The 27,034-nt window shown below is 37.9% G+C and overlaps 2 protein-coding genes across 3 annotated transcripts in view; both read left to right on the top strand.

Annotated features, from left to right (window-relative positions):
* Positions 1-1,251: 1,251 nt before the first annotated feature.
* LOC118807499 (mpv17-like protein) lies at positions 1,252-5,636 on the top strand. Its single transcript, XM_036569520.1, has 4 exons — positions 1,252-1,794; positions 4,346-4,416; positions 4,538-4,567; positions 5,345-5,636. Exons 1-4 carry the CDS (start codon positions 1,488-1,490, stop codon positions 5,528-5,530), a joined length of 594 nt encoding a protein of 197 aa, XP_036425413.1. The 5' UTR covers positions 1,252-1,487; the 3' UTR covers positions 5,531-5,636.
* A 3,273-nt stretch (positions 5,637-8,909) lies between these two features.
* bmerb1 (bMERB domain containing 1) overlaps positions 8,910-27,034 on the top strand; it is a 30,640-nt gene continuing 12,515 nt past the window's right edge. For both annotated transcript variants that reach the window (XM_036570100.1, XM_036570099.1), the window contains exons 1-2: positions 8,910-9,121; positions 21,881-22,001. In XM_036570100.1, coding sequence (XP_036425993.1) covers positions 9,034-9,121; positions 21,881-22,001 — 209 coding nt within the window. In that variant the 5' untranslated portion in view covers positions 8,910-9,033. The remainder of the gene's footprint in view (positions 9,122-21,880; positions 22,002-27,034) is intronic.

Raw genomic sequence — 27,034 nt, 5'->3', positions numbered from 1 at the left:
TGTATCAGAGTTAAATAAGAGGCAGGGCACCTTATTGATACAGGTTAGAGCTAAACTCTGCAGGAAGGTAACTCCCCAGGACCAGGGTTGCAGACCACTGGCTTACTATATATAGGATAAAGCCTACTGTACACTTCATAATTGAACATATCTGAGTGTTTTTACACCTCGTTGTGCACATATTAACTGTACATTCTCTTTATTTATGAGTATTAAGTATTATTACTGAAACCAGCAGCAGAGATTGTGTTGGATGACATCAGTGCTCATGTTACATCAGTGGGTAGATGGAGTGTGGCAACTGTCACTAGAGTCGTGGTACCTGTTTTACTCGCTTTATGGCTGATTGATGCTAAACTAGCAGTTCACAAAGTAGTAGCACCCAAGCGAGAAAGCATAGCGCTTAGTGTTTGATAAATGAACATCACAGTAATTGTGCCCCTGACTGTGATCAGCAAAGTAGACTATTCTAACGGACATACCTTGTAGATCCACCTTACTGATGTGGAGTTAGAGCTGTGATTTTGGCTCTAAAACAGGTCTGGACTGGAGTCTGCTACACATAGGTTAAAAGATGGCTGAAAATTTGTGCATGAAAAGAAGGTTTACTGCAGAGGTCTCCAAAACCAGACCTTGGTTTTGGAGACCTCTGCAGTCTCCAAAACCAACTGGTAGTTACTTAACCTGTCAATGTAACTGTCTAGCCAACTAGTGCCACACCCACCAGTAATTATAAAATTCAAGACTGCAAGCTGGATTCAAACTCGAGATTTGTTTACAGGCTCTAAAGCGTGTCATATTATACACCTTTAGAAGAGACCTATAATGTTGCTGGAGCTCAGACACTGGTCTGTAAGTGGAAGAACAAGTTAGGTGTCTGGCAAAAAGGATGGTGAGGGTAAACATGATTCAGTACTTGGAATTTGAGCACCCTCTCGTGACTTAATAGTGTAACAGCATGCTGATAGTGCAGTAAGGAAGAATGTGGACCTCTGTGCTCTATAAGCAAGAACGTCATTATGCTGAACATGTTCTTATGTAACATATAATCAGTTAAAAGTGTTTTAGAGATATAATAAAACGTATTAATGAATATTCCTGTATTTTTTGTGGCTTAGAAAAGGAAAAAAGTATCAATGTGTTTTATCAGTGTACGAATATTAAACTGTTTTTTTTCCTACCTGTATTCCGTCCTGTTTTGGCTATCCAATCAGAGAGCAGGAGGGCGGGCCTTGTCTGAATACGGGTGGGGACAACAAGACACGGCTGACTTTACTACCAGGGCTTCTCCCAACAGTGAACGAGGAAGAAGAGCTCTGTCAGGCGAAGCTGCCTTCTTATTACCTTCTTAAATAAATAAAGATAACTTTATGACACCGAGGACGGAAATTTAAACCTAATACATTTGAAGGATGTGTGCTTTTCTCTCTCCATTTCATCGACCGTGAGCTCTCCGTGTCCGTCTCTGCTGCTCTGTTTTTCTGGCTATGCTGCTGCAGGCGCTTTTACAACACATGAAGCGGTTTCCTTGGGTGACTAATGTGACGGTGTACGGCTGTCTGTTCGCCGGCGGAGACCTCGCTCAGCAGCGCCTGTCCGGCTCGGAGAAGCTGGACTGGAGCCGCACCAGAAATGTGGCCGTGGTGGCTTTCAGTTTCCATGGCAACTTCAGCTTCCTGTGGCTGCGCTTTCTGGAGCGGAGATTTCCCGGAAACTCCATCAGCGCGGTGCTGAGGAAGCTTCTGCTGGACCAAACTGTGGGGGCACCTTTAGCCACCAGCGTGTTTTACACAGGTGAGTTTGATCAGGGGGCTTCAGGTCTTCAGGGACCCCCTTTAGCCAGTCCATATTTACATTGTACCTCCGGAAGCACCTGAGCCAGGTAATGCAGCAGCCACAGAGTGCTGAATACTAGGATGGTAACACTACACACTTAAAAAGAGATGGTTCTGTAGTAAAGGCGATGGTTCTCTTTAGAACCATGAGTTCTATAAAGAACCATTTCATGCTTAAATGTTTCTTTGCATTTTGAAATGGTTCTTCAGATTGATGCGGAATGTGTATATGGTACTCTATAGAACCTTTTTGAAAATCGTTCTATATAGCACCAAAAGGGTTCTTCTATTGTTACAAGCTTGACATCGTAAACAGATGAAGTACTCTTTTTGGTTCTGTAATGAACCATTTTCAAAAGGTTGTTTAACCATATACAACACATTCTCCATCAATCTGAAGAACCATTTCACCATACAAAGAATCATTTAAGCTTGAAATGGTTCTTTATAGACCTCATGGTTTTAAACAGAACCATTCCCTTTACTAAAGAACCCTTGAAAAAAACTTTTTTAAGTGTGTATTTCTAGTTCTGAGATCAAGATTTGATTAATTTTTCTATGTTTTATGTGTTGAAGAGCCCATATCGTACATTTTCCCCTGAGGTCTGCTTATAACATCTCATCTCATGATTATAACATGATTTCATGCATCAAAAGCATAGTTTATTCTTACATAACCATTTTCCAACCTCTCTTGATCCCCTACACTCTTAAAACAGATAGAACCCTTTGTATGCTTGATTGGTTGTTTGCATTGTGAAGTGGTTCTTCAGACTGAAGGAGAAAGTGTTGTTAATGGAACTCTATAGAACCTTTTTGAAAATGGTTTTATATAGCACCAAATATGGTTCTTCTATTGTTACATGCGTCACATCGTCATCTGTATAAAACCATATATAGCACATTCTTCATTAATCTGAAGAAGCATTTCATGATGCAAGCGATTCTTTGAGTGTTCATGGTTCTATATAGAACAATTAAGAACCATCTCAAAAATCTGATCTGAGCTGAAACACTTCAGCATGAATGGTCGGCATTCAGCTGCTGTAGGCTAAATAAGTGGATATGCAAGTGTGACCTATAACTAGGTTATTTTTTTTCATGTTTCACAATTTTCATAAGGACAAGTGGGAGACCCTCGGAAATACAGGTGGAGTACAGCAATACCGTTTTAGACTTAACACTGTTTCAACTCTCCTGTTTTAATACTGTATTAAATTGTTTTACACTTACTGCTTACCTGGCTCAGGTATGTTAGAAAATGGAACACAAAGAATGTTACAGCTCCACACATGCCCTACCTCAGGGGTCATCAGTTCTCTTGATGGAGGGCACAGTTTGATTAACATCTGCTCACTTAAACATTTATGGCACAAAATCTGAGTAACTTCAGGTGTTCCTGAGTGGTGGAATGGACTAAGCCATCACCCCAACAGAAGATCATAGGTGGCTAACAGTGCCATAGCCATCCATAAGTGAGTACCTAAGAAGAGAAAAAGTAGGATTGTGTGATGGAAAGAGTCCCTAGTGGTAAACTAAGCTAAACAAAAGTGTATTATTTTCCTAACTGAGAAGCAGAACTAAAAAATTAAGAGGACTTCTCTAATTCAAGTTTATTCAAGTTGGGTTAACTCGAAAGGCTGTGTAATCAGTTGCTTTATAATTCTAAGTTGATCTGACTTTCATTTTTAAAAGTGCAAGTAGTTTCTAGGTTTATGACAAACTGTGCTGGACTGAGGATGTCCTGGACCAGGACTAATGATCTTTGGACTTTGTAAACATGTAAAAATTGGGCACCCAGGTTTTGGGGCCCACAGGTGGTTTATGTTTTTTGATCCCTTCCCTACACACCTGAGCCAGGTACCTGTGTTTTGTGTTAGTCCACCTGCGCTGTACATTTGTTTTCCTGCTCTAATGTGATTCATCTTGTGACAATCTCCATTGTTAACTGATCGTGTGACTCATGTGAAGGTGTAGGAGAACTATAGGACTGAGGGAAGAAAACATAGAAGCACCAGGCTGATTACCTGGCTCAGGTGTGTAAGGAAAGGGAATGCTACAAAAATGTGGTCTGAGAGAACTAGAATACACACACACACATTTTGGCAGCAGTATTTTACACCCTAGCAGGACCTCATTTTTGCTAAGCCTCAGCAACTAACACACCTGAACCAAGCAATCACACAAACACTGGATAGTTGGTACACAAGAGCAAAATGAGTAGTCCAGTCCTCACTGACCTCCAGCTATCTCACATTTCTGTTGCATGCTATTGTGTAGGCAGGTAATTATCATTTTACAACTCTTTTATTACCTGACACGAGTGGGTTGGGACCTAGAATAGATAAAAAATGTGGACTGGGGGGCTGGGGTTTAGGAACAAATGTGTGGAGAGACAGCTGGGATAAACCAGATCACAGCCCCAAATAGGTAGTAAACAGTATGAACATCTGCTGGACAATATTGAGCCTTTTACATTGACCATATTAGCCTCTGTTACGTCCTTTTAGGGGTGAGCTTTCTAGAAGGAAAAGATGACATATTGGACGACTGGAAAAAGAAGTTTGTCAACACATACAAGGTAAGTATTTTAATAGCTTATCATTAAATTTTAGTTTCACTTGCCATTGAAACAAACTTTTTTTATTAAATGTTAAGTAAAAGAAAATTACTGTAGTTCTTTTTTACCTTTTATGTTACAGACGGGACTCATGTACTGGCCATTCATGCAGGTAAAATGTTATCTCAATCACTTCTTCCAGAATTCTCTGATAAACACACACATGGTAAAGTGTCTGTGTTGGCAGATGTCTTGAATTACAGTACTGTGGAAAAGTCAGAGATGCTTTCATTTATTTAATTTCCAGTCAGAGCAGCCATTAAGTACGTTATTCATTATTTCAGTGTCAGAAAACATATTTAATAGAAAACTACACAGAAGCCAAAACTAAATATATATTTTTTTTCAGTATTTAGGGTGCCCACAGTTTACTTCTTTTCAGGAGACCCATTTTAAGTTTTTCTAAACAATCTGCAGGGATATTTTTCCCTACCTCAAAAGTTCAGTCTTAGAAGTTGGTTGCATTTTCTTCTTCTCACAATCCAAATATTCCCAACAAATTTAGATTCTTTAGGCCATAACAACTTCCTCCACATCTCAGATGTATAGTTTCCTCTTTTTTCTGTTTCCTTTTCTCATTGAGGGCTTCTTGACAGCTACTCATCCTTTTAACGTTGAGCTAGGATCATTAGTGGAGGATAAACATTAACCCCCTTAAATGGTCAGAGCCCAACGATAGCCCTAAAGTTTTATTACACACTTCTATAATCTAAGAATAGCTCAGCCAGTTTGCAGTGAAGTCCCTGTAGTTACTGAATAATAAGCCTTAGTATGTGATAAGCCTGAGTTTGTAAGGGGTTAACTGCCCTGAGCAGTGCAGATCTCCAGGGTGGCATGAACAGTGTTTTCTCAAAAAATCCATCCACATGAATCTGTGTCTCAATTCCAGTTCCTGAACTTTTCCCTGGTGCCTCTGTACATGCGCACTATCTTCACGGGCTGCTGTGCTTTCGTCTGGGCCACATTCCTCTGCTTCTCCCTGCAAAATGGAGACGGCACCATGACGGCAGCTCTGGACTGGATTCACCAGCTGAACGGAGAGGTGAAGGTGCAGGAGACCGCTAAGAGCAAGTGATTTGCAGATCGCTGCAGATAAAGTTGAGCTGATCTAAAGCAACTGGACAAACATGCACAGACGTATGCAAAAGTCGGAACGTCAAATTACAATTTAGTGCACATACTGGGAAAAAAATAAAACCTAAAGTATATAATGTGCCATAACCTTTTCGCAGGTCTCAATTTATGTTTTATTTTTTCCCCAACATGTTAAATTCATGCCATAATAAGACCACCCATGTGAGCTTCATGTTGCTTTAATTGGGTGTTGTTGCTCGCATGGTACTTAACTTCATGTCCCTAACAAACAAGTCAAAAAAGGTTTTGTCATTAATATGTTCAAAAGTAAAGGCCCCTCTGTCAGCCATTATAAAAAATATGCTTCACTGAAGTTTACAGACATCCTCAAGTTCAGGCAGCACTCTTGTTTTAAAAAGCCCTGTTCAAGGGCATGATAAAAAGTCATGTCACTTGTCTTTGGTAGAGACAGGGACCTCCCCATATTATGAAATAAGTACAGTTGATAAAACTAAACAACTTCGAGAAAAGTATGAAACTGATTCTGTTCATTCTGTAGACAGTAAACTCTGCATGATGTATAGGGTTGAGGTTCAGCAGTAAACAGCAAAAGTATCACTTACTGATGAAAGTATGTCAAGAACACTGTGTACAGTCCAAGCATGTATTAGAAGATTTTTTAAAATAATAATTTAATAATTAATAATTAACTAGGCCATAGCCTACAATACTAGCAGCACTGAAAATTGGCAGATTTCATACATAATACCACATACATAAACAAAGCTTGCCAGATCACCACATTGTCATAATATCTAGTGCTTTATATGTCAACATTATAACACAAAAACAAATTATTTTTACAGGAATTACATATAATGGATGTTTTGTGGTGTAGATCATCAATAATCACGTAATTTTGATAAAAAAGCTAAAGTTAGCTGTTAGGATACCTGCTTCACTAAGCCACACAGGACTGCTCAGCTCGTTTTTATTTATACCCTCTGTTTTAGCATGTAATGACACCGCAGTGTGACTGGTGTGGGAGATTTGATGGAAAATATTTTCAGCAATATAAGCTATGTGCTTTTTTCGACAACCAAAATTTCAGATAATTTCAGAAAGTATGGAGGATATGTCCCCATCCGTCCACCCCTTCAGTTTGCACAAGTAAGTTCCTGAAGAAACTGCTGCAGAATGTTCTCCTTTAGAGGGCGCTTTCCCTCAGCTGAATGAGCTGTAGGCTAGACTTGGGGTATGTTCAACATAACACGTTTTTCATACACATACTTTAAAAGCAGTGTAGGCTGTATTTTGGTACAGTGTTCTTGCCCATTCCCACTTATTGTTAGTGAGACAAGGGGCCTGATTCACAAAAGTGTCTTAAAAATAAAAAAATTCTCAGGTAATTTAACTTCATTCTTAAGAAAAAACTTACACAAAAGTGTTATTCTTCTTATTTTCTTTTCTTAAATATTTTCTTAGGAATAGTTCTAAGAACAGTGGTGTTCTAGAAAACATTATGTTCTTAAATGTGTTCTTAACCTTACGATAGACTCACACTCGTCTCAGGCTGTAAGAGTTGACAAGGTCAGCGTCTAAATTTATCAATGTATCTACTTCCGCCCGCCCTCGTCTCTTGCTTTCTGCTGTCAGCCCACAATTATTGTATATTTTGCAAGCAGGATTTTTTTCCTGTTGGCTGCTTCTTCCACCATCACCTCTAGCTCTTTTTTTTAATCACTCGGTTTGATGTTTAGCCTCTGTTTTGCTCCTCTGAGTGGATTAACCTAATAATTGAAATAACAGTTAATACAAATTCATAATGTATCTTGCATCATTTATGGTACAGTTCAAAATAGCTGACATAAGAAAAAAATGAATATTTTCTAAAGAAAATGTAAGAAAGTAATTAAGATCATCTTAAGAGAATATTTGAGAACTTCTTACGTTTTTTTTTTTCGAGAATTGCATTTAAGAGCATTCTTATGAACTTCTTAGTGTTTGTTTAAGAACCTTCACAAGTTTTTCTTAAGAAAATTTTTGTGAATTCAGCCCTGGTGAACAGTATCTTTTCGAACAAGAGCTAATGTTACTTCTCATCATGGTTTCTTATCAGCTGTGAACTGAATGTACTGAACCATACTGAACTATACTGAATGTGTCTTTAGGTATTTATAATGTGTTAAAATATTGAGAGATCATTTTACTAAATGCTTCACCTCTTTAGCAGCAGAATGATGTTGCTGCTGATTACCTGTAAAATATACTGTCCCTCTATTTACAGGTCATTTGGAATTGTTTATAATGTATTTGTAATTTGCAATATTGATGTAATAAATAAAAGGAATTAAACAATTTACATAAATACCTTTGTGATGGTTATGGTGTTTTGTAATAAAGAATCAAATAAAAGCTAAATAACCCCAATAATGTTATTTAGCTGGGGTGTAATGTTGATTTAAAATATTAAATAATGAAAAAATGATTAAACTCTTTCATATCTAAATACTAAACAGATACAAACGAAAAGGCAGGTAAATATAAATAATAAATTTAAATAAAGATATTTATTGATTTAGTCATGACATATCGTTTGTAGTGTGTTTGTAATTGAAATAATAATAAAGAGTTAATAAATTAGCATTATCTGTCTGTAATTAGCATAAACAGACAGATAAATACAAATAATAGTTCATTGATTGATAGGTTGGTTGATTTTAGACATTGAATATTAGTCATTTATAATAAATAAATACATGTAAATAATAAATATTTACAAAATAATTAAATAGATAAATACAAACAGATGTTATCAATAAGCTACTTTTTATATATTTACAAAGGAAATCTACAATAACATTTACAAATATATAGTAAGTAAATAAATATATTAAAATGTAGACTTTCGTAGCAGTCACTGTAATTTACAACAAATAAATTAATGTAAAATAACAAAAAAGGTACAAGATAACGCAACAGATAAATACAAATAGATAGATAGATAGATAGATAGATAGAATTTTACCCATAACATATATTTTTGGTCTATTTGCAATGGAAAATAAAAAATAAACAGACGAATGAATAAGTTATCAAATGCTTTTGTAGAGGTCATGGTTAATTATTATAAATACATCTAAATAATAAATGTATACAAAATAACTAAATAGACAAATAAATATAAATAACTAAATCGACTAATAGATTGATTGATTAATTGATTAATTGATTGGCTGATTACAGCTTTCCTGCTGTTTACATTCTGCTGTGTTTCTGATCTGAGTCAGTCTCCATCCCTGCCCTCTCTGCGCTTGCGCCCTGCATCCCTGCTCCGCGGCGGCGTGGCAGTGACGTCAGCAGCCCCGGGAGGGAGGATGAGGAGCAGCAGAAGCAGCAGCAGCAGAAAGCGGCAGCCTGAACACACGAGCGAGAAAGCGGCAGCGTCCACAGCCCTACAGCGCAGCAGCCGCGCAGACTGACCGACACGAGCCTCCCGCAGACATGGAGCTAAAGAAGTCCATCTCAGACGGAGAGAGCGCGCCGCGGAGCTACGGGGCCGTGCGCAACACGGACTGGAGCAGAGACAAAGGTGAGAGGAGCATTGTGGGATACAGTCCACCAGTGCGATCAGGCTGAAAGAAAAGCAGCTGCGCTTCAGAGCTGTCAGAGTGGAGAGCTGCTGTGGTGCTTTCCAGAACAACGCTGCACTGGACTCAGCTCTCCACACGCTTACATACTGAAGTGAATCACTGGCTCCTGTGGCCAGACCTCGTTTATTTGTGCTGTGTTGTCAGCATAGCACTGCAAAAATGATAGCATGGCAAGAGAAGGGATCTTAAACATAACCAGTATATCAGATTTATTTATATTCTTATAGATAATAAGGCACTAATAATATTCTAATGCATCTAATAGAAGGTTATTGTAAGAATATTATGATCATTCAACACATTTCTGTGCATTTTCCACTTATTTGAAGTGATCTTATCAAGGAAAATGGTCTGTCTAGACTGGCAGATCATTTTGCTAATTTTGCTGTTTATTATTTGAACTTAAATTATCTTCCAGTGTAGTAACTTCTATTGATGAGGTCACTTTATATAAGTATAAGTAAGTAGGATATGTTTTCTTGCAGTGGGTGTACTTGAGCAGGCTGTTTTCCTCTCAGATGACATGCTGTTATTTTTCATGATGTGACTCAAAGGGGAAATCCGCCGATCTTTCGGAGTTTCTGCATGATTTATTAATTGATTGATTGGTTTATTGCCACATGACATGTCGGTGGTAATTGTATCCAGTGCATCAAGATGTAATTCAACTCTGTTGTAGCGCAATACATGTAAACATGTAATATAATACATGTACAGTTAACAATATACAATGCAATATACAGCATGCAACATTTGGTAAATGAGAATCTAGGAGGCTAGGAGATCTTGACTACAATGATATATACCTCTCAGAGTGTAGTCACCTTATGGCAATAGGAAAACAGCTGTTCTTGAAATGGGTTATCTTAGCTTTTAAAGCTCTATAGCGTCTCCCAGAAGAAAGTGTTAGAAAATATCAATGTAAGAAAATGTCAATACATTTGAGTATCGCAGTATTATATTTTGTGATACTGTATCCATTCTCAAAAACACAGTATTATTTTTAATAAATAGTTTACAGTATCGACATATATTGAATCGTAGCCCCTGTATCATGAATATATCGCATCGCCATGTTCTCTGTAAAGTCCTACTGCTTAGTCAGCTAAATAAAGTGATATTGCAGTTATCTTTGAAGCTTTGCCGACAATACTTTATAATTTATTACGTGTTTCGATATCTATATATAAAATTTGGAAAAATGTTACAAATTTTTTCAAATTTTATGATGCTGACTGTCCCAAAACCTTCCTATAATCCACAATGGTCTCCACTGTCTTTGATGTATTACACTGGAGGTCACTGATACTACACCATGTTACTGATCAATTCACCTCCTGCCGATAACTAGTCTCAGTATTATCTGTAATAAGGCCTATTATGGTGGTATCATCCGCATATTTCACAATTTTGACAGATTTGTGGTGAGATATCAGATCATTAGTGTAGAGAAAAAAAGCCATGGAAACAGTACACAGGCCTGAGGCGCCTCTTACTAAGTGACAAACACTGATGTTAAATTATTGATGACACAATGACATAAAGCTGGGCTAATGTTTAAATTCATTAAGATCTTGGTGATACTCACCGTATTAAAAGCTGAGCTGAAATTCATTATAAAAGAACACGTAAAAGTCTTAATGTCTCAAAATATGATAAAGAGCTACATTAATGGCATCGTCAAGTGATCAATTGGCTCGACAAGCTAACTGATATAAATCCAATACTGAAGCTGTATGTATTTATACAGTCATTGCAATGTAAACAAAGTCATTCAGAGTGATTTGATGTGAAATGCATCATTCTAGAGAAACTTGCAGACATCTGGAGAGTTAAATACCTTTACTGAGGCATTGTTTTCTGATAGTTTTGAGAGAAGGTGTTGGCCTAAAACATTTTTTTAAATCATTGGATGGCAAAGATGTACGTGCAAGGCAAAATAATAACTAGACTTCTGAAGCATTTAACTCCTAAATGGCCAGGGCCTAAATGTTTCTATAAGCTAAGAATAGCTCGGCCAGTTTGCAATGAAGTCCCTGTAGTTACAAAATAATAAACCTTAGTATGTAAGAAGCCTGAGATTTTAAGGGGTTACTTCCTCTAAAAGCTCCCTCACAGACATGTTATTATATGAAATAGTACCAGATAAGCTACCTAAAACCTGACACATGGTTTTACAATACTTTTTTTAAAATGAACAATTTTGGCAAAGAACTTGTAATTGTAAATTTTGAAAATTTGGTTGAATTTTCCTTTACATAAGCATGCTTTAAACTGGAATAAGGACAGTAGTGGTTCATTAGTGGCTATAACCATATTTAAGTCAATTTTATCATGTATCCTTCAGCATGCAGTATGTTTTACTAACGTCATCAGCTTTGTTAAGGCCAGTTACTTGCAAATTACTTTAATCTTCAAATCAAAACAGAACTTCACAATGTTTCATCACGGAACATTTCTTTAAAACTAATATAAAATAGAATTGTTCTTTGTTTTTTTAGCATTAATACTAATCAAAGATCAACAAATTGTGTAGGCATAAAATCCAGTGTATTTTAAAATCCTGTTTTTTATATGATACTCTGTATCTATTTTTTCTTTTGTTGCCTCAAGGCAACGTACCCCGAAAGAATCAGGTCCATTTCATGTAAGAAAAGTGATTTTATTAAGGCATTGCTCTTCTAATCTGTGCAATAGAGGGTTAAACCTGTTTGAAGAGGCATCGTGCCTCCTTATTGTGGTACAAACCTTGATGTGCACTTCTGATGGGTACAGAACGGAACTGATTTTAGCTGGTAGGTGGTAATAAGGCCAATGGCTTTCATCAGAAATGAGAACAGTTCAGTTGAATCCACTTGAAACCAACAGAAACCATTAGCAACCATTTCATCCTTGTAGATTTAAATTGCTTTACTTTACTGCAGCCAATTGGATTTTCCCCTAGGGATGAGTCAGCGTGCATGCTGAAGGGTGCGCATCGTTTTTATTCTTTAATTATTCAGTTCCCGTCCGTCATCAGTCTTTTTTATGGAAGTTGTTGAGAACATTTGTGTTTGGGTTGTGCGTTTAGACAGAATGTGTTACAGTGTTGTCAAAGGGTGACTAGAGACACTCTTTTTTCAAAAGAATTAAGATGCACTGTTAGATCTATTCCGCCGATTATGCCGATATTGCTCACACCCAGACTCAGACAGTAACACCACAGATGCTCCAACACATCTCACTCAACTCATAAAAATGGCTCGGCAGATATTCTGCAGTATGAACCAGGAGAAACACTGAAAGCATCCTAAACTGTGTATTTCTGTCTTGACTCTCTAGGACTGAGACTGAGGCACGCTGGTGTTTACCACAATGTGTGGTGGTACTAAATAGTGTTCAGAGTATTAAATGACACTCAGAGTAGGACGCACACAGCAGTGGAGACTGCGAGATACTGTAGTTAAGTCCTTCAGTGAGAAGAGTAGAAACTGGCTCTATTTATAGACGTTAGCAGCAGCAGAGCTTGTATTCAGCTCATTGCACTGATCAAACCCCACAGATCAGAGCTGCAAGGCTGGATGTTGCACACTGAGCATTGGATTTAAGTCCTGCTGAGTGTTATAGTCAGCAGTAATGTTGAGTTGCATATGCATGAAAATAAATAAATTGATAGAAGATGATGACTCGGTGTCATCTGTGCCCCTCACCATCGTAAAAGGCCCAAATCTTGGAGAACTGCAACTGCAATGAAAGAGTATGATATGATAGAGTGTGTAAACACTGGTAAAATAATACAGTTTACGTCACAGTGTATACAGTCTGCATAGAAACTAAGCTGCTAAAACAGCCCATTTTGAATTGTTCTTGTGATGCTTACAACAGTTTAGTCCTGCCCATTAACACTGAAGTTATAAGAGGCGTTTCACTGCCTTTTGAATGAGGCACAATGCAGTAACAACAGAGGAAATGGAAAATGGAAAACAGATGGAAAATGCTCATGTAAAAATTAAATATGTCTGTTTTTGGTATGTTAAGCCATACAAATGTCATAAGCGGATGGCTTAGGGTGGGGGCGGGGGGTTAAGTACAAGATATGGACACTTTAAAATGGGACAAAATATTTATTAAGCATCGCTACTACCTCCAGCCTTGCTACAGTAGCCTCAAGAGCGGGATTTTCAAGTTTTATGACTGAAAAAACCCTTTTTTGATACAGTTTTGGAAAAGCTACAACTGCTTTGGGTGTTTTTGGGGTAATTTTTGGTAATTTGGTGATTTTTTGGTAATTTATTTTTTTTTACTAGGGGCAAATGCAAATGGAAGCTACATAGCTAACATTACTGCTAATATATTAATGCAACCATAAAAACTGGTCTAAGAACTATCTTCAATCATCATACTTGAACAACAGAAATGACTTGATGAAGAGAACAACAAGCAAAAAGCTAAAGATAGTAACTATGCTAGCAGCCTAGATACCTCACCTTAGTTTGGCTCCTTTTCTCTGTTGTCCATTGTGTGGTGAATAAATAAAGTATCACTGTTTCTTTGTGACCTGCTTTGTTGGATATGGCAGTGATACAGTGTTTGGATCTTTCTAGTAGTCCTCGGGCTTAAAGTATTCAAAAGGCAGTTATTTAACCAAGGAAAGAGTTACACTAATGCTAGCTTGGTTGTATTTATAATCCTATAGATCAGTGGCTAGGCTAGCGGTTAGGATTGGTTGACACCACATGGATTCCCAACAGGGTTGCCAGATTGTTTCTATAGTTTCCAGCCAAAAAAAAAACTTGAAACCCTCCAAAATGCATGAAAAAACACCTACAAAGTGCATATCCAAAACAGCCATTTTAACCATTTTATCAAAGAACCAAAATCTTTTTACTTAGTTTTTAGTATCCTTGTCAAACATCTAAGGAACGCCTGGACAAAGGCACTAAAATAATATTAATAAAATAATTACATTATTTGATGAAGAGAACAACAAGCAAAAAGCTAAAGATAGTAACTATGCTAGCAGCCTAGATACCTCACCTTAGTTTGGCTCCTTTTCTCTGTCGTCCATTGTGTGGTGAATAAATAAAGTATCACTGTTTCTTTGTGACCTGCTTTGTTGGATATGGGAGTGATACAGTGTTCGGATCTTTCTAGTAGTCCTCGGGCTTAAAGCACTCAAAAGGCAGTTATTTAACCAAGGAAAGAGTTACACTAATGCTAGCTTGGTTGTATTTATAATCCTGTAGATCAGTGGCTAGGCTAGCGGTTAGGATTGGTTGACACCACATGGATTCCCAACAGGGTTGCCAGATTGTTTCTATAGTTTCCAGCCAAAAAAAATTTTTAAACCTTCCGAATGCATGAAAAAACACCTAATTATCAATAAAATAATTACATTATTTGATTTATATGTGTATCTTGTTTCCATAACTTGCGGAGCTCACACAAACTCATCAAAGTTTTTAGAGTACATTTTTTACTGACATTTTTTTACTGCGTTATGATGAAACCTATCATCCTGTGCAATCAGGAAAGGCAAATAAATAGAAATAATATTGCAAGCTTTATATGCTCTGCTGAACAGATCCTGGGCCGGGCCAGTTTCCTGCTATAGCAGAACTGTGTAATGCAGAGTGAACTGGACAATTTATATTGTGTTACACACATATGCATTACATCATTAATAATACAGTACAGTGATCTCTGTTACACTCCTCTCAACAGGATTGACTATAATGTATGTCAATCAAAGTTTTAATGATTGGATGTTGGGGGACGTTAGAGCTATTTAGATTTAAGCTGGATTATTAAGTAATGCAGTTTGCTAATTAAATATACTTTTTAAAAACCTTCCTAAATAATGACAAACCAGCCCAAATTTTGTCCACCCACCAAAGCGCTTTTTCTCCCACCAAATCCAACCTAAAATATACCCAGCACTGATTCCCAATACTTCTATGGAATACGTGTGTAATGCTGGGTAATGTAGTGAACACTAATGGGTGAAATATAAAATCATGATTTTGTCAAACTAATAAGGCTGAAAATGCTGCAAAAGATGACAGATAACACATTAAACAGCAGTTTAACAGCTCATTGCATTGGCTAATAAACTTGTCTTAAAAAATCATGCTTATCATTTTAGCCATTATCATGCATCCCCACTATGACCCAAAGCCTGGAGCTGCAGATCCAAGGCTTGCATTCCTCGTCCTGATGCTACTGACAGTTAGTTGAGCGCTGTGGCTATTCTGCCCAGCTTTGCATATATAAAGAGGTTTATTTTTATCAGACGGTCACGTGAGACGTTTTTATTCATAGATGGATGTGGAGCATAAACATCTCGGGCAATATTAATGCTTTAAAAAGCCACTGTAGGTAGGCAGTACAGACCACGTCTAACTGGATCCTAATGGATGAATGAATTAATCAAGTGGAGAGAATGGTGCACTTGAGAATAGCACTTCTGACACATTACGAGACCGGCCCTCGTTATGTTCAATGAGAGCAGACTGGGAATGAGCTGTATTAACTTTATCACATCCGTCAGGTACAGACCGCCCTATGAAACGCTTTTATTTCAGTGCATGAGTGGCCACAGCTGCAGGTACAGATTGGCATCTCTGATGTGTATTAAGCGAGCCTTGTTATCTGCGCTCTATTAGAAAGAGTCACTCAGCTGGGAGCAGCTGGCGCATTCACTGCCTTTTGTGCGAGATTCATTAAAGAGAGCTGGCAGTCTGCCACTTACAACTGTTTTTCCAGACTGCTTCTGTGGCTGCATCGAATGAGTGGTCAACAGAAGGAAAGAGAGAGAGAGAGAGAGAGAGAGAGAGAGAGAGAGAGAGAGAAAGACAGAGAGAGAGACCCCAATACAGGCACTATGCATAATGTTCTTACACTATATATATAAATCCTATGATTTGATATTATCATGATACTTGAGCCATGACACGATTCTGTTGAGAAATTTTAATTCACTAAATATTGTGATATGGCATAATCAGATTATTCCTACAAAAGAAGATTTTTCATTTATTAAGCTTACAATTTGTTCATCTTACTTAAAAAAATACAATAGCAGGCAGGGATATAATAATACAATGCATTATATTAGACTGGATTGTTGCATCACAGCTTATTGTATAGTAATGTTTTATATCATTGTATCATGACTAGCATGTTAGCTTCTGGCTAGAGTGTTAGCTTGGGGCTAACGTATTAGCTTGTGGCTAGAGCATTAGATTGGGACACTTTAAAGCAAAGCTTTTGTTTCAAATGTACTTTTATAATGTTGAATGGTCCAGTAAGCTGAAAATGGAAACATTAGCTTTGGCTTAAGTTACATTTTTAGGCACTCTTTATTTTTTGCAAGGTTGAGGCTCTCACTCCGTGACTCTTAGTGGGGTTGTATTGTAGCATTTCAGATTCCTGTCTTAATGCTGAGATTGAATCTCGCTCTCCTGTGACCAGGGCAAGTGTGTTATCCACTAAGCTATCTATCCATAGGATTTTAATAGGGCAATATTGTCTGAAATCGAACACTAACATTTTACACTAAATACAAATGAGAAATAACCTAATGTTATTGAATTTTGTGTAGGTTAGCACTTAGCTAACATTAGCAAGATAAAGTTATAGTTAATGTCCTTACCTGCACATGATAAATAGCCTAACACAAATAATGCCACTTAGTAACACAGTTGAGGCAGCTAGGTCAGATTTTAATTTTTAGACATTTCAAACTTCACTTCTATATTGTGGCTTCACCACTGCGTATGGCAGCATGTGACTGCTGAGTGCAAAGGAAATTGTAGTTGTTTTTTTTTTATTAGAGATGAATCAGAATTCTCAAATAGTAATTAAAATCTAAAAAATCGAAAAACCTATGATTTTTGATAAGCAATTTAGCTTCTCTATAACATTGAAATGTGTAAAATTCTAAAATCTATTCTCCACCAGAGGGCAATGTAGAGCCAGTACAAAGCACAGCTATGTCACATAGAAAGCAAATAAAGGCAACAAACGTCAAGCTTGCTTTACGCTCTACTCACGTAATATAATACAATTTTCAACATCATTTGGTGAATTTATCATTTGGTATCAGCTAACTAAGTCCTAGTTTAGTAACATCGGCCAAGATAACAGACAATTACAATTATTCTTTATCTTAAAGACTTTAGACAGACAGTCTTTCTCTGTGTAAAGAGACTTCTCACCTGTTATGATGAGAGATTCTGATTTCAGAGACATTGAGAAGTTCTAAAGCCCCCTAGTTCTAATACATGATCAGGTTCTTAACAGTACATTATAGACATATTTTCAGGTTTAATAATAGTTTTTGATTCTGAGGTAAAGATTCTGGTGATTTTTGATATTTTATTTGTTAAAATCACATTGATGCTACGGAGCTCTAATTGTAGTGAGGTCAAAAAGTCTGAAACCACAAGTGAAGATGTGTATATTTTGTATTTTTTATAGTTTATTACCAAATTTTCATTAAAAATTATATTATCAGTATCAGTGAAAAGTAAAATCTTTTAAATATTTACATGAATTTATTTGGCACTGTATGTCCCTCTTTGGCTTTAATGACAAAGCATGCATTCAAGCTGACTTGGAGTCCACAAAGCCTCTGATGCGTCAATCAAATCTACCTGAGAGTCATCTGAACACGGGCTTCAGTGGAAGAAATAAGAGGACTTAGAATCTTGAATATTTCTTGTTTATTTTATTTGTCATAACTTTTCTTTATTTATAACTTATTAACTTTTATTTATAAATTCAGCATTATTTCTTTCTAAGTTTTTCTAAATTCCACAGTTTTTCAAAAATGTTCAAATTTTTACAACTTTTCTAAATTTTCTAAATTCTACTGTTTGGTGCTGGAAGTTGTTCGATCCGTCATCATAAGGTGTGCGGTCAGCAGTATGGTCGGCAGTGTGCAGAGTGGTCAGCATTTTCTGTCATTTATTTCCAGGCTTTGAAAAAAACCCCAAGATTTTCAATGTGGTCTCAGACTTTTGGACCCCAGACACATTTAGATCAGATAAATACGTTCTCACACAGAACTGCAATGCCTGTTGCACCAGCCCTCTTACAACATAACTACCCGAAGTTGCAACACCAATAAGCGACTTCATAAAAATGCCAAGTCATTTGAGGGTGGTTGAGTCTATAGCACAAATCCTGCCCCTCCACGCCCACTTTTTTCAGATAGGATAAACCCTGATGCCTAACATTACTCATTGACAGTGGATTTACACTGTTTCACATTTCCATACACTGTTTTGAATGTTTTCTGTCCAGCACCCTTACCACATACCTGATTGGACAGAAATACTCAATTTGAGACATGGGGTGAGAGTTCCAGGCCAGGAAACACAAAGACAGGACACTGGTTATGTATTTCCTGTCAGTCTCAGTGCAATATGGGCCTGTTCCATCGGGCAGTGGCATCAAAGCATTAATATCCTGAGGATAATCTGTAAGGCAGTAAACATCTCAGCCAAGAATACCACAGTGTGCTTGCTGTTGCCCTGCTGTTTCATCACAGAGCTAACTGCTTTATCTCACAGCAGAGGAAAAGCTCTTTGTTCTTAAACACTCTCTTTGTCAGGCCGCTTGGTCTACCTGCTGCTGTACATAGCAGGCTCTTGATGAGTAGCTCAGAAAGACGCACCGCCGGCACGTCCAGCTCACTGTGACGCACTGTATGAGTCAGCGGGGGGTGATGGGAAGGTCGCTGCTGGTGGTAAAATATTCATGCTGCAGTCCGGGGAGATTATTTACATTGTGCGCTGGAGGTTGTTCGATCTGATCCAGCATGGGAATACAAGGCTTTTCTTCGGCCCAGAAAAACAAATGTATTCCCAACATCAGAAGTTATGCAGTCAGCAATTTCTTTGTTAAAGCTAGAATTGATTATATTTTTACTGGGTACAGACTGAGTCAGACATTGCTGGAGTTTTTTGGGCCACATCATGCCTATTTAAATAAGATCCAATCATCAGATTCATCCACTCAGGAAAGGGACTGTAAGCACAACCCATGTTACAGAATGTTCTTCCACGCATTTCCACCAGAAAAGTCTCCAAATCCCCAAATCTTACACAGTGTAGTGGTTTTCCAATATGGAAAAACTTGCTTCTAGTGAGGAGGACAGAACTGTATGCTGATTAGCTATGGCTATGTTACTCCTGGATGCGTAAATGAATAATTTCATTGTTATTTCACTTAACCATTAGTGCTCCAGTTTTGCTTACTGCACCGTTAATAATAGTGTCATTAAAAAAACAACACTGTTACATTCCCTCTCCCTCCCCTGCAGGCGAATGAAGCAAAGCTGTTGTAAAGCAGACGTGTTGGTTTTCATCAGACACTGGTGTGGTTTATCATACGCTCCCAATAATTCTCTTTTGAGGCTGGCTTGGCAGCTTCAGTTCACGGGACAGTGCCTCTTGTATTTCTCCCCTATGGCCAATTAAGAAGGTTCTGCTCCAGCACCTTGAGAGGCAAGGTAGCGGTAGCAGTAATGGGGCTTCGGACAGCCAAGGCCAATAACAACACTACATTACAAGATACTCAGTCAAGACTAAGATCAGCCATTAAATTACGAGTTTGTCTGCAAAATTGGTTGGGCTTGTCAGGGTATCAATTTAAGTGCTGCTGATGGAGGGGAATTAAACAGCTTTGTTGTGGCCTCCTCAGGCGAAACTAATGAGAAGATTGGTGCTCATTAACTCCCAGTTTTGCTAACTGATGGGTCTCTGCAATGGCCTTGTGTTAATGTACAAAAAAAAACTGTATTTTGCTGAAGGTAACAGCCACAGATAATCAACAAGGCTGCAGTAGTTTTTAAGTCCTCATTTTAAAATGGATTTCAAAGGTCTGTAAGAATATCTCATAACATGTAGTGTAGTGTTGAGTTCATCCCAGGGCATCTCATTAAATTAATGAATTATGCTAAGGTAGCCTCTTGACTGTAATTGTAATGACCTGTTTACCCAAGAAGATCTGATAATCTTTGCTTAAAGGAAGGGACAGAAGTACATCACAGCTAAAAAAAAACAGTAGGAGAGGAATCTGAATTTTGTCTGTACTTTTGTTCATTTATAGCAGTAGAGCATTTTATAGCAGTGTATTTTTGTACGACCTTGGCGTGTATTGTCACAAACCACATAAACGTTTACTTGAGATTACTTAGCAACTTGACACAGCTTGAGGTGATTTAGGCTTGTAGCTAGCACCATGCTAACTGCTGAGGTAAAAGCTGTTACTTGTTAGCTACAGAGCAAAATGGAAGAAGTAGACTTCAGACACCAAACATGTCTTGGCTGATTGACTACATTCGGGAAAGTTGTTAATAGTTTCAGTTTTGGCCAATCTATTTCTTAAGCTAAGACAGTTAGCAAGCTAAAGCTAAAGTTAAATTGTTATGAAGGGGTGACACTGCTGCTAGATTTTGATGAACAGTGAAACCAAAACCTTTGTGTCAGACTAATGATGAACTGAAAAAGTTACTCTGCTACACACATTCGAACCCAGGCAAAAATATAAATACTTTGGGGTTGGCATAAAATAAGTCATGGAGAACATTGAGCTTTAAAGGCAAATGCTCTTATATTGAACAAGCAGCGAGGGAGAACCGCCGCTCAGTGCTACTGAAACGGCCAAGATAGCAGGAAAGCCTCTATCTAGCTATACAACTGTCCATCATGGAAGACTAAACTCACACAAAGTACACAAACACAACACAAACTACCTTTAACAGGACTAATTATGCTCTATTTATAACGAAGCATGCAGTTCAGTCCTGAAGATATTCACGATATGCTGAGAAAAGCATGTTGTTACATTATGTGATGTAATTAGTCACGATAACAATGAATATTGTCATATTGCCCACCCCTACTCAAATCTTCAGCCACAACCTGTAGTCCTGCTGGTTAGGGGTTTCTGCTCGTGAGGTCTTCACACAGACAGCCCCACACAGTCCAGTGCTTTTCCCGCTCCGACACATCTGATTAAGCTCATCAGCTAATTAACTGATTAATCCACTGATTAAACTCATCAGTTGAATCAGATTTGTTGGACCGGGAAAACACACACTCTCTTTCACACACACACATACACACACTGCAAGCAGACACTCATGCGAACAAATACACACTCTAAGGGTAGCGCTGGGCAGTTTTGTGTGCAAAAGTTTGGGCACCCCATGTCAAATCACGTTTTGTTAATTTTTTCAGCAAAAATAAGTGAACACATCCTCTACAGAGAACACACTTCTGCACATGTTAATGCACAATAACTGTTTATATGCTGAATTTAACATACTGGGGAAAAATAAAGCATGGAATCTGGCCTGTGCACTAAAATTTGCATAAGCATGCATGTTTAAGTTGAGGATATGCTGACTTATTTTCTCTTTGAATAAAATCAGCAAAACATAACTCTTGCATGTGACTGTCATTTCTTCACTCACATTAGTGTGTTGAGAATATAAAAAAAAAAATAATAAAGAGTCATACTGAATCAAACTGAAGGCACTGAATCGTTTTCTAAGAAAATCTAATCAAATCGATTGGTCAGAATACAATTGGTCAGATATTTATTACCACACAATACAATTGGTCAGATATTTATTACCACACAAATTCACACTGACCACAGCTCTCTCGCTTACACACATGCTCACAGTCTGTGTTCCTCTACAGGTCAGATGGACGTGTCCATGGCTGAAAGCTCCATGTCTCCAGACGAGATTGAGATGGAGATGGCCCGGATCCAGCGGCTCAGGGAGGTGCTGGTCAGGCGGGAGTCTGAGCTGCGCTTCATGTGAGGAAAACAAATCATTGCCCACTGTGCACCGTACACGTGTGGGTGTGTAATTCCGATTTGCACTGCCCAGTTTTAGGGGATACAGACAGAAGCTTGTTATTTCCATTTCCTTCAAACACTAATAGCCGTGACTGGAAATACAATAGACACATGCTGGCCCTTAGTGCTGGACACAGATCAAGCCCAGCCGTAAGCTTCTGTTTGTTTGATTTTGTTCTAACTCTGCTTCCAATGTTTGGAGGACAGCTGTATTGATTTCTGGCCCAGTGCAATGTTCTGAAATTTCAGTGCAGAGTTCAGAATTTGTATAGTTTATATCTTTTTTATTAAATTACACTTTCATTAAATATTAAGATAAGTTTGTGAATAAAGACAAAGGATACAGCTGAAAGCTTTGCCATGACAAGATGCTACAACCCTTTTAGTGTGTCTTGAAGCTTGAAGGTTTACCTTTAGCATTAGTGGTTTGGTTGCTTTTGTGCAAAATATCTGTATCTAAAAATTTTAATCTTCTTCATTTTATACTTTTATTTATTATCTATATGCTACACTGAGATAGGGGTCTGGCTATTGATAAAATTAAAACTGGAGACAACTTTTATTGTAAATCATGGCAGTCGATAAATGCTACAAACTAATGCCAGCTAAATAAGTTAAGGTCAGCATTTCTCACTGCCCTCTTACTCAGCTATGTCCTCGTCCTCCTTAAGCAGCTTTTTGATCTTTGTCTGAATTGTTTTTTTCTTGCTGCTGCTGTCCATTTGCACATTATTCACATGAAAATTGATACACTTGTAATGCAAAAAAAGTAATGAACTCTGTAGAGCACTGTCCATCAGATTCTTGCAATTGCGCTAAATTAGACTACAAAAAACCCCTAAGGCTGATGTTAGCTTTTTAGTTGGATTTCTGTTGCATGTTAAATAGGGCAGTACTTACATGCCACCAAACTGCAACGTCATTTTAGGTGGAAACAAGAATAAGAACTGTACGGGCAATGGCGGTTCTAGATAATTGTGTAGTAAATGTGTAGTTTGTCTACACATTCTTGTGCTTATGTGTATGAGTTTATACATGAGCAAAACACTACCAGCTCACAGATTACCCACTCTAGCATTGGTTATCTGAAAGGTTATCTCAAAGGGCAAAGCTGGTATATATTGTCTAGGATAGGGGTGCACAGCTCTGGTCCTGGAGGGCTGGTGTCCAGCACAGTTTGGTTGTCCTCCTGCTCAAACACACCCACTAAACCTGGCAATTAACATATGAGTTGTATCAGCTGTATTTGAGCAGGAAAGTTGCCAAAGTGCCCTACACCAGCCCTCCAAGACCGGAGTTGTGCACCACTGGTCTAAGATTTACAAAGATCAGCAGTCACCAGCCTAATAGTGGGCCAGAGCAATCCACAATTATATCAGAGATGGGAAAAATGGCATAGTCGTTGGCTCAATGGCCTAGTGCTAGAGTAGAAGATTTTCAATGAATTCAGTGAACGTTTACAGTGCAGTTCCAATGGAGAGCCTTCATTTGTATCTGGAAAACTGAGCCGTGGTAGATTCTTCAGTCATTATGCATTCAGTTCACACTGGTGCACAAAGCTGATTACATGTATGTATGCATGTGTGCATGGGCATATGCACAGTGAAATGAATGGACAAGTGTTTTACTCCTTCTGATATTCTGGGTATTTGTGAAGCCGAATGTTCCCAGATCTTTCACCAAACCTAGAAATCTGATTAATGGAGAACCCAGATGAATACGAGATTGAGAAAGCTAAGATTTATTTGATGTATTAAAGAAAGAAAGTAATGAAACCCACTGCTGCCTGTGGAAAAAAAGAACAGTGCGATAATTAGTTTTACTACCTTTGATACCATCTTTGCCTTTACTCAGTGGGGGTCCCAGACCACCATACGCATAAAGATATATTTTAATCACTTTCTTATGCTTGGAGAATGTGTATTTACTTATATGACAAGGACATAAAACATCTAACCTTTAGAATCTGATTTTTTTCACTTTGCTATACTATTCATATGTAATTATGTTATTACATATTTCATTACATCGTTATTTATTTAATTAATTACATTTACATACAGTATCTCTCCAGCATTGACAGCTACATCTGACTTTTTTCCATTTGTTTTGATGTCAAAAAAGACACAAATCATGGCAAAATTGTAAAGGAATTTTTTTTTTACTTCATCACAAACTTTCATCAAGTTTAAATTATAATGAAATTTCCCCTCTTCTACTTACAAACATGTGGTGTCGACTGAAAGTTTAGAAGCTGAAGTTTCGACATAATTTTTCTGTTTTAACATGCTTTTGTTATCGCTGATGATGTTTGGGCTGATGTCAATATCCAATATTCTTCATATACATATCTCTCAATGCTGATACATAAATGTTTAAAAAATGTTAAAACTGGCACTACATCTACCTGGAGTAGTATTAAGGAGTAATATAACATTTATTTCAAATGAGTTACAAATGCAATTAAATGAAAAAAAATCTACATTTTGATAGTCGATTACTTGTGTGAATCAATCAACTAATATTCAATTAATGAGCAAATGTGGTCTATAAATGTGAAGCACAGTAACAATAAAATGTTTTGCAGTGTTCTGACAAACTAAGGTTCTGTTTAACAAGAACTATGATACCATCACAGCAAAAACACACTTTGTTTAAGCCTGACCATTATTTTGAGCTTCCTTAAGTAATAAGCAATAGCTAAAAATGAGTGTTATAAATACTTATGTTGAGTAATATTATAGCTCTTCAGGCTTCAGCATCATTAATCAGTTCATAGTTAACTACGGAGTTAATTTTATAACAAAAATTCCAAATAAAACAATAAAATCCACGGCAAAGTATTAAGTATTAAAATGTCAAAAAATATTTTGCAAATACAAATAATGAGAGTTAAATTAAACTTAAGTTTTCAAAAAGATTACTACTCATTTTCACTCATTCTGACATATATGTATTACTCATTTTGCCAGTTTTTGCTTCTTTTTTTTTTTTGTGAAATCTTTCTTTTGCTTCTGACTTTTGGCACTTTTTAACAAGGGGCAGGTCTTAGAAGAGGGCATTCACTTGCACTCTTTATTGGTCAGCTGATTTGGAGTGACAGGTCTTCTGAACACATAGCCACACCCACTCTGTGAGCCATTTTTTTCAAGTAATTATCTGCTGATACCGATATGATTCCAATATCATTGTGCATCCCTAGCTAAAATAAATCGAAACGGAGACAGTGGTGAATGCTTTGCCATGGTACTGTATTCATATGCTGCAAAATTCGAATGCCTTTCAGTGCAGCTGTGCGTTCTAATAACAGATTATTTGCATATGACCTATATGACTGTGCATAAGCATATGCATCTGCCTGTGCATTGTTTAATGTGTATGATGTTATTCACGGGACGCCCACAGTCTTCTGTGCTTTTTCCAAGACTTCAATTGAGCACATTCATCGGAGCTTCCGACTCGATTAATTATTTCCTCCTGCGGAGCAGCGAGGGAGGCTAAATCGCATCGGTTTAATGTGATCAGTTTAATGCAGCCGTACTGCTCTGGGTTATGAGCACACATTGGGCTCCGGGACAGGACTCTGGAGGATGCAGAGTAAATGTTACTCGACGGGCAGTGCATTAGTGCGTCACTGAATACTGCAAAGCGCCAATACAGACACACCCTCTCACACAGAGCAGATGGAGGAGCAGAACACAGGGGGGACTGGAACCAGTGGACAAGAGAGAGAGAGATAGAGACAGTTGAGACAGAACAAGAGGGGTGAGATATTGAGGGGGAAAGATTAAAAGAATGGAGAGAGAATGAGGAAAAAAGAAAAACAGTTGGGAAAAAGGAAAGCAAGAGAAACAGTGGAAGAGAAGCTAGATAGACAAGGAGTGAGAGAGACAGATACGGGTTAAAGGAAAAGGAGAGTGGGGAAGAGGTTAAAAAGGAGGGAGAGAAACAGAGAAGGAAGGAGAAAGAGATAAACAGTAAATGAAGAGATAGAGAAAGAGTTGGAGAAAGAGATAAAGGTGTAGGGAAGTGAAGGGATAAGAGAGAGAGCAAGAGAAAGACTGAAAGAGAGTAGGATTAAGGAAAAGAGAAACAGAAAGAGTTGGGAAGGAGAAATAAATAAATAAAGAAAGAAAGAAAGAAAGACAGAGAGTGGAAAAGAAGCAGAGAGAACTTTCACATATATTGTGAAAGCGAGAGAGAGAGAAAGAAGGAGAGATGAAAGGAGACAGGAAGAGTGAGGGAGACAGACAAGTTAGAGAGAGAGAGAGAGATACAGATGAAGGTAGAGAGAAGTGGGGAGATAGGAGGAGACAGAGGGGAGAGATAGATGGAAAGAGAGAGAGCAAGAGAAAAGTGAAAGACAGTTATAAAGACGAAGGAAAGATTGAGAGAGAAAGGAGGAGAAAGGGAGAGAGAGAGATCGAGATACACTGCAGAAAGAGGCAGGGAGAAAATTGAGATGGAGTGAGGGAGAGAGAAACAGAGAGAGAGAGGTAGTGATATTGAATAAGATAGAGAAACAGAAAGAAGAGATAAACAAAGATGAGAAGAGCGAGAGAGAAACAGATAGGCTAGGGAGAGAGAGAGAGGTGGTGAGTGGATGAGTCATCTGCTGCTTTGGCTCAGAGGATTAAAGTGCCTGGTTGCTGTCACTGTGGTGCAGGAGAAAAAGAGAGGGAACGAGGGAAACAGACAGAGAGGGGGGTAGTGAAGGAAAAGAAGAGAGAGGAGGGAGAAAATAGACAGCAATCTCAATGTGAGTGTCCAGATAAGGCAGAGCTTAACCCCCTTAAAATCTAAACGCTTATCATTCAGTAACTGCTACAAGACTGAAGCGCTTCTATAGCTGGGTTTTATCAGAGGTGGTTGTGTAGTGTAGTTTGTTGTGATTTGCTTGGCAGATTGTACAGAATAAAGTATCTGCATAAGTTCCATCAGACTGAAAGGTAACAGCCCAGGTGTTCATATCAGAGTTGCGCCACAGGACA

This window comes from Colossoma macropomum, unplaced genomic scaffold, assembly GCF_904425465.1.
Source record: "Colossoma macropomum unplaced genomic scaffold, Colossoma_macropomum, whole genome shotgun sequence".
NCBI lineage: Eukaryota > Metazoa > Chordata > Actinopteri > Characiformes > Serrasalmidae > Colossoma > Colossoma macropomum.
This window is presented reverse-complemented; position numbering and strand designations above follow the sequence as displayed.

Bases quoted from the DNA above. Each gene is read 5' to 3' on its own strand.
- LOC118807499 (XM_036569520.1), top strand. From the start codon at position 1,488: ATGCTGCTGCAGGCGCTTTTACAACACATGAAGCGGTTTCCTTGGGTG. The intron at 1,795-4,345 runs GTGAGTTTGATC...ACGTCCTTTTAG, and splicing joins CACCAGCGTGTTTTACACAG to GGGTGAGCTTTCTAGAAGGA. The intron at 4,568-5,344 runs GTAAAATGTTAT...TCTCAATTCCAG, and splicing joins TGTACTGGCCATTCATGCAG to TTCCTGAACTTTTCCCTGGT.